The 8,268-nt window shown below is 56.1% G+C and overlaps 1 protein-coding gene across 1 annotated transcript; it reads right to left on the bottom strand.

The window, feature by feature from the left end:
* Positions 1-1,736: 1,736 nt before the first annotated feature.
* On the bottom strand, positions 1,737-7,974 carry TIMM13 (translocase of inner mitochondrial membrane 13). The gene is made up of 3 exons (XM_060007327.1): positions 7,782-7,974; positions 7,620-7,688; positions 1,737-7,445 (listed from the first exon to the last, which is right to left on the bottom strand). Exons 1-3 carry the CDS (start codon positions 7,899-7,901, stop codon positions 7,347-7,349), a joined length of 288 nt encoding a protein of 95 aa, XP_059863310.1. The 5' UTR covers positions 7,902-7,974; the 3' UTR covers positions 1,737-7,346.
* Positions 7,975-8,268: the final 294 nt, after the last annotated feature.

The raw sequence follows: 8,268 nt of genomic DNA, 5'->3' as shown, positions 1-8,268 counted from the left end.
GCACAGTGCCTGGAGCAGAGCCACTGGAAGGGGGTGCCCCAAAGGTCTCGGAAGGAAGCCAAGGGGACCACGGTGTCCTGGCCCACCCTCACTGGTTCCACAAGGGGAAGAAGAAGAGGGCTGAAGGGGCCCAGGGGCTCCCTGAAGGAGCCTCGGCTGACCCTGACCGTCGCGGGTAGAACAGTTGACATTCTAGTCACACACGGGCTACCTACTCAGTCCTGAACATCCAACAAGGCAGGATGACCAAAGAAAAATGTACAAGGATGGGAGTGGAAGGGGAGTCACAGGAACGTAATTTTATAGAGCTCTTTTGAGTGTGGTTTGGAAGAGAGAACGTTATCTCATTTTTCTATGTCCCGAAACGCCCAATTCCTCTAACAGGAAGAGACCTACTATACAGATTGGCAGCTACACTTTATCTGAGACAAAAACCTTACCACTGAAACACCTAAGACCCGCTTCTGTTCTGCAGCCCTAGTGTTACTGCTCTCGGCCAAAAATAATGGCCCAGGGGGTAAGGCTCCACGCTCCAATGCAGGGGGCCTGGGTTCCATCCCCGGTCGGGGAACTAAGATCCCACGTGCCATGGGGCAACTAAGCCCGTGCGCCGCAACTACTGAGCCCATGCACCACCATGAAAGATCCCGCGTGCCGCAAGGAGGATCCTGCGTGCCACAACTAAGACCCGGTGCAGCCAAATAAATAAATTAATTAATTATTTTTTTTAAATGGCCCCATTATCCTTAAGGGGGTTAATCCCTCTGTAGGGTCCTGCAACACTGTGGGCAGAGCCAGGAGGGCACCGCTTGGTCCTAATCAAGGTGCGACCCGGCCACAATCACCCAGAGCAACACCACTTAAGCAAAGAAGCGCTGGTGGGCACAAAGCCCACTCAAGCAAGGGCTTCTCAGACCCTGCCAGTGCCCTAGCAACCCTTCTATTCTGCCGGTAAAGGAGCCGAATGGGAGATACCAGCCAGTTCAGGACCCCTGGGCCATAAATGAAGCTACGGAGGAGATTCACCCTGTGGTGCGAAAGCCGTACCCATTACTCTACCCTAAACCCTGAGAGGACCTGGTACTCTGTTAGACTTAACAGATGCCTTCTCTGTGTGCCCCTAACCCCAAAATCTCATTAAGATTTTGCAATCAAAAGGCAGGAACCCTGACAGCACGAGGAAACAACTGTGCTGGGTGGCTCCGCCCTGAAGATCGTGGTGAGCTCGAGTTAGAACAGGGAACTGTACTTCAGCATGCGGACGACACTCCTATCACCAGCCCCACCGAACAGCCTGTAACACAGCTAACGCCTTCAATCATCTGGCGGAGAGAGGACAGGAAGTTTCAAAGGAAAGAGCCCAGCTCCCCCTCCAGCTGGTAGAACACTTAAGATTTATAGTAGAAAAGGGGCACAGGGCGCCATCTAAGGAGAGGAAGGGGCTGATGTGCCAGACGGCAGGCACCCCTAGTAAGGGAAAGCAGCTCCGGGGTTTCCTGGGGATGCTTCTATAGGGATTCCCAGCTTTGGCTTAACTGCTAAGCCCTTGCGTGAACAATTAAAAGGGAAGAACCCTGACTTTTGGGGTGGACCCCCAATCGTGACCGGGCACTCCTGGAACTGAAAAGCTGTCTCGTGAGAGCCACACCCGCCTTCCCCGCGGCCGTCCCCTCCATCTGTATGTACATGAGAGAGGAGGAACTGCCCCAGGGGAGCTTTCACAAAACTGGGACCTCTGACTCCAGGTCGTAGCTAAAGGGTGTCCCCCATGCTCACGGGCTGGAGCTGGTACTTCTCAGCTCTTCAGAGAGGCTGACAAATTAACCTTTGGACGGGCCCTGACCATCTGGTACTCCCTCCAGCCCCTCATAACCCTGCAAGTCCAAGCCGCACTTCTAGACAACACGTCTGTGACTGAGGCCCTGTCGCGTCCTCACCCTGCCCCCCTGCTACCTCAGCCAGGCCCCAGATTAACCCGTGGTCGTGAGAAAGCTATGGAACAGGGTTACCCCCGTCGGCCTGACCTGAAGAGCTCCCCTAGAGAGAATGCAGACTCAGAGTGGCTCACCCACGGGAGGAGCTTCATGAAAGATGGGACACGAAAGGCAGGACGTGGTGGTTTCCATCGCTCAAGGGGTGCAGGCTAAAGCTCTGCCCTCTGGCCGCTCTGCCCAGAGGCCCCGTCAACTGCCCGGATCAACTGTCCTAATCGGGGCACTAGAGCCGGGGAAAGGAAAGCCGTCAACGCCTACACGCTCATGGGGCCATGTGGAGGGGGAGGGGAACGCTGACCTCAGGGCACAAACAGATGAAGAATGAGGGAGACATGATGTAGCCGCTGGAGACTACACTCCTGCCTGTGGAAGCAGCAGGCATTCACCGCAGAAGCCGTCAAAAGACAGAAGCAGGAATACAAGAGGAGACAACGGGGCAGACAGGGCAGCTAAACGAGCAGCAGAGGCTGGGGACAGCTCTGATGCCACTCCTGCCGGGGCCCCCAGGCGCTAACTCCCATCCGCCCCCCGAAGGAGAGGGAAAAGGCTTTGGGATGCGGCTGCTTTAAAAGCCCAGGATACCCGGGGTGACGGCTCCTCCCGCCGGCCTCTGCGCTGCAGGCCACCAGGGAAGCTGGCCCCAGCACACGTTATGGGCAGGAGGCCTGTATCAATGGCTCATCAAGTCCATGACTACCCCCAATCTCCACCATCTCCTTAAACAGGGGGACGAAGCGTGCCCTATCTGCCTCCGGAATAAGCCCAACACTTAGGCAGCGACCGCCACCCAATATGAAGGCACGTGTCCAGGTCAGGACTGGCCAGCCGGTTTTATAGTAACGCCCCAGGCACGAGGAAATTCCAGACTCCTACCGGCTGTGACTGCCACCTTCCCCGGGGGATCGAGGCGTTTCCCACCTGAACCAAGACTGCCCTGGAGGTCTCCTAGGCCCTGCTCAAGGAAATAATCCCTCGGTTTGGGCTCCCCAAGTCCATCCAGAGTGACAGTGTGCCTGCCTTTGTTTCCCAAATTACTAAGGGACTCTCTAGAGCTCTAGGAATTACATGGGGTTTATACTCCACTTGGACACCAGAGTCCTCAAGAAAAGTAGAACAAATCAAACCCTCAAAAGAAACTTAGAGGGCTTCCCTGGTGGCGCAGTGGTTGAGAGTCTGCCTGCCAATGCAGGGGACGCGGGTTCGTGCCCTGGTCCAGGAAGATCCCACGTGCCGTGGAGCGGCTGGGCCCATGAGCCATGGCCGCTGAGCCTGCGCGTCCGGAGCCTGAGCTCCGCAACGGGAGAGGCCACAACAGTGAGAGGCCCGCGTACCGCAAAAAAAAAAAAAAGAAAAAGAAACTTAGAGAAACTAGGCTCAGACACTTATCAACCCTGGATGTCCCTTCTCCCCACAGCACCTTTCAGAACGCAAATAGCGGACTTCCCTGGTGGCACAGTGGTTAAGAACCCGCCTGCCAATGCAGGGGACACGGGTTTGAGCCCTAGTCCGGGAAGATCCCACATGCCACGAAGCAACTAAGCCCGTGCGCCACAACTACTGAGCCCGCGCTCTAGAGCCCAAGAGCCACAACTACTGAGCCCACGTGCCACAACTACTGAAGCCCGTGCGCCTAGAACCTGTGCTCTGCAACAAGAGAAGCCACCGCAATGAGAAGCTCGCACACAGTGATGAAGAGCAGCCCCCGCTCCCCAGAACTAGAGAAAGCCCGCACGCAGCAATGAGGACCCAACGCAGCCCAAAATAAATGAATTTATAAATTAAAAAAAAAAAAAAAAAGAATGCAAATAGCCCCCAAAGGAAAGCTCAGGTTGAGTCCGTATGAGCTCATGTACTGGAGGCCCATTCCTGAAGGACCTGGCTCCAAGACCAACGTGGGGGATATGGAGCGACTGAAATACGCCTTGCAGAAAGGGGAAATAAGCAAAGCTTTACACGCCTACAGGGATCCGGAACTGCCTTCCCTTTCTGACATCATTTTCCACCGTTTCTCCCCTGGGGATTGGGTTTATTTGCGAACCCAGAAGGCTGGAAAACCACAAGACCAGTTAGACCCCAAGTGGACAGGACCTTAGCTAGTGATCTTGACCACTCAGACTGCCTGACAATTACACGGCACAGCCCCGTGGACCCACCATACCAGAGTGAAGGCAGCACCCACACCTGAGGAAGAAGTTACTGAGCCACCCACTCCATACACCTGTGAACCCGTTATAGCCCTTAAGTTACTTTTCAAAAGGAAGAACTTACGGGTAGATAAGTAATGTGGTGGACAGGCTTAGCAGCTGGCTAAGCCTGTCCCTTATAACTGTCCACATGAAACGAGAGCTTAACGCAGTAGTCCATTTCTCGGGGATTACAGCCTGTGGACAGACTCTATCCCAGTGCTGGTTTGTCACCCCCACCCACAGGGTGATGCCTGTGGATCAAAGGTGTTGCATTTTGCCCCTAAGAATGACAGCACCACTCTCACCTTGGCTCACGGACCTGCTAAACCTATCCCTCTTGAACGCGGCTTTCCTGCTTGGCGCTCATCCCTGAAATTAACATCTCCAGCAAATACAAAGCCCTCACTCTAAAGTGCGGTCCTGCGGCCACTGCCCATGTCAGCAGCCCCCACCAAAGGGAGGAGCTTGCAGTAATGCCCTGGGGCTGCTCCGGACTCTGAGCACTGCTTCTTCCATTACCCCACAATTTCAGTGCCCCGGGATTGACTCCTATGGAAATCTCACCCACTGGTGCCCTCTGCACCCACTCAACGAATACACACAGGGACCAGACGGGAGATGCACTTATGGGGGAGGGAAGACGCCAGTTGTCTCGGGTTTAGTGTGGGGCCCTGCTGAGGCCTGGGGAAAAGCCACTAGTCAAGAACCCCCCGATGACCCCTGCTATGCAGGTGGGCCTCTCCCCTCACACTGCAAGGGAACCCCCTCTTGGGCTAGCCACTTAGGGAGGTGGTTCAATTCCTCAGAAGTGTGCTAGGCATGCGCTCCCCCTGGGTACCTGGTTCCTTTGTGGCCCGAGAATAAACCAATTGCCCCATCAGAACAACCCCAACTCCTTCCCTTCTCTGGGGTGGGCTCTAGCCTCTCCTTGCTTAAATAATGCCCAATTTATGAAACAATGCACACTAGGCCGGCCAAGTTCTAGGAACCTAGGTATAACCATTCATAACATCGGTATCACCTAGCCCTGAGATCAAAGGACAATGGGACTCATTCTGGCAGGAGCAGGGATAGCTCTCCGACTCGTGGCCCCCTGGGGAGGTCTCACATACCATGAAATCACTCTACAAGATCTCACACCGGGGGACTACCCTGGTGGCGCAGTGGTTAATATTCCGCCTACCAATGCAGGGTACCCGGGTTCGATCCCTGGTCCGGGAAGATCCCACATGCCGTGGAGCAACTAAGCCCGTGCGCCACAACTACTGAGCCCGTGCTCCACAACAAGAGAAACCACCAAGATGAGAAGCCCACGCACTGCAATGAAGACCCAACTCAGCCAAAAATAAATAAATTAAAAAAAAAAAAAAAAAGATCTTACACCGGCCCTTGAGAATTCGTCTAAAATCACGGAGGTTGCCTTATAAGGACCCTGTACTCCTCTAGACTCACTAGCAAACGTTGTTCTCGACGATAGGCTAGCCCTTGACTATCTCCTGGCTGAGCAAAGGGGAGTCTGCGCAGTTTTGAATGAAACCTGCTGCATGTACGTCGATAACTCTGGTCAGACTAAAGTCAACATAAGAGAGATCTATGAACAAGCTCAGTGGTTACACAGATGTAACACACAAGGTCACGCGGGGGACACGGGTTGGTGCCCCGGTCTGGGAAGATCCCACATGCCGTGGAGCGGCTGGGCCCGTGAACCATGGCCGCTGGGCCTGCGCGTCCGGAGCCTGTGCTCTGCAAAGGGAGAGGCCACAACAGGGAGAGGCCCACGTACTGCGAAAAAAATTTTAAAAAAATAAAAAAGGAAAATTAGGGTTTCCCTGGTGGCGCAGTGGTTTAGAGTCCGCCTGCCGATGCAGGGGACACGGGTTCGTGGCCCGGTCCGGGAAGATCCCTCATGCCGCGGAGCGGCTGGCCCCGTAAGCCATGGCCGCTGAGCCTGCGCGTCCGGAGCCTGTGCTCCGCAATGGGAGAGGCCACAGCAGTGAGAGGCCCGTGGACCGCAAAGAAAAAAAAAAAAAAACCCACAAGGTCAAGAACCAGGCTCCATCTGGGATATAGTCACGCAGAGCCCCCACAGCTGAACTGGTTTCTTCCGCTGCTTGGCCCACTAACTGCTATCATACTCCGGCTCACCTTCGGGCCTTGTCTTCTTGACTGCCTTGTCAACTTCGTTAGTAAATGGCTTGAAACCATCAAACTTCAGATGATACTAACGCAAGAATACAAGCAACTGGGACTGCATCTTGGTGACAATCAAACTTATTTTAGGTTAGTCAGAAATCCAGAAAAAAACTACACCCACGTTCGGCAAAAAGCAGCTTCAGCAATCAAACCTCCGCCCTTCAGTGCCCCCTCAAGAACGAGCAGCAGCAACAAGGGAAGGGGGCATTTTGTTGCCAGATCTAAGCCAGGTCTTTGCTCAAAACCTGCCACCCTCCCCGCCACACCTTCAGCAGGAGTGAACATAAATCTGTAAGTTAAAGGGTCCAAAGAGACGAAGCCACACGCACAAAGGAAAAAACAAGTGGAGCCAGCTGGGACCAAGATGGCGGCAAATCCAACCTCCAACAGACCCTGAACCTCATTATGTGTTGATTTTACTATATTAACATATTAAATGACACACCTACCAGAGGCCAGTACATTAAAGACCGAAACAGGATAAAAACGGTGTCCTACCCCCCAACTCCCTCAAAAAAGCCTTGCCCCTTCCCCAGTAGGCTAATGCGTGTACCTCCCAATCATTAACCTCACTCCTCCCTTTAAAATTAAATCCCCCTCGCCAGGTGGGTGAGAAGTTCAGCTGTGAACTTAGCTCCCGCTGTTCCATTTATTCGGCCACTGAATAATACTTGTGCTATGTCAACTCTGCTGCGGCCCCAGCAGGGTCCACAGGACTTAATTCGGTAACAGGCGCACAAGGGGAGGTGGCAGCGGGGCCAGGACTTTCCCAAGACCCAAGCTACACCCACTAACACGTGTGCATGTAGGCGGAGGGGCCGGGAAGAGTCCCAATTGTCCCAGCACCAATCCTGTTCTCATAAACTTCTGGCAGGCAGTACGCACAGGCTGGCCCCCGCCTCACAAACAGCATTTACGGAAATGGGTCCGGGACTAGGGCAAGGCTGGGGGGTGGCCTGCTGGCGCGTCGCGGTCACATGTTGGCTCGTTCCCGCTGCAGCCGCGAGTTATAGGCACGGGACACGGTGTTCCAGGCGTCCATGTAGCGGTCCATGCACATGGCGATGCACTTCTGGGGACGGGGAGGGCGCACGGCTCAGGTCTGGACCGCGGCCAGCGCCCCCACCCCGGCAGCGGATTGCGCACGCGTCGCGGCCCCATCGCGTCGCCCAGTTAGTCCGCGTGCATGCGCAGAGACCTCCCCGCCGGGTCCGGGCCCGCGACCCCGCCGGCCCCCCGCGTTTACCTGCTCCGAATTGTCCAGGGAGCCCCCCGGCTTCCCGATGCACTTCCGGAAGCACTTGTCCGTCATCCTCTGTGGGGACACGCGAGCCCTCAGTTGCGACGCCGGCCCCCGGCGGCCCCCGGCGGCCCCCGCCACCCTCGGCCCCCCGCCCCCGCCCCGGACCTGCAGCAGCTCTTGCGCGTTGGCCACGGCGATCTGCACTTTCACCTGCTCCATGATAAGCCCAGGGTCCAGCTTCCCGCCGCCGGAGCTCCCGAAATCCGAGCCGAAGCCACCCTCCATGGCTCCGCAAAGTCAACCGGACAGCGGCAGCGTGTGCCCACCTGCACCCACGCCGGAAGTCGGACACCGCAGGGCCCCACGGGAAATGGCGTCCGAATGCGCTGGGGGGCGGGACTACAGCTCCAATAAGGCCGCGCGGGGCCTCCCGCGCATGCGCAGACAAGGGCGGACCAGAGTCGGTTTCCCGTGTAGGACTCCGGGGAGAAGGGAGGGACACGGGGCCTGAGGCCCGCCCCTCCGCGCTCAGGCTCCGCCCCGCCAAGGGTCCCTCCGCACTTGCGCACGGGGCGGTGGGAGCGTCTACACTGTGCCTTGGGCTCTGGGGCGGGGTGTTAAACCAGGGCGTCACGTGACCAAAAGCACTGCG

This window comes from Delphinus delphis, chromosome 3 (assembly GCF_949987515.2).
Source record: "Delphinus delphis chromosome 3, mDelDel1.2, whole genome shotgun sequence".
Taxonomy (NCBI): domain Eukaryota; kingdom Metazoa; phylum Chordata; class Mammalia; order Artiodactyla; family Delphinidae; genus Delphinus; species Delphinus delphis.
The sequence above is the reverse complement of the archived record's forward strand: the minus strand, read 5'-3'. Positions and strand labels throughout refer to the sequence as shown.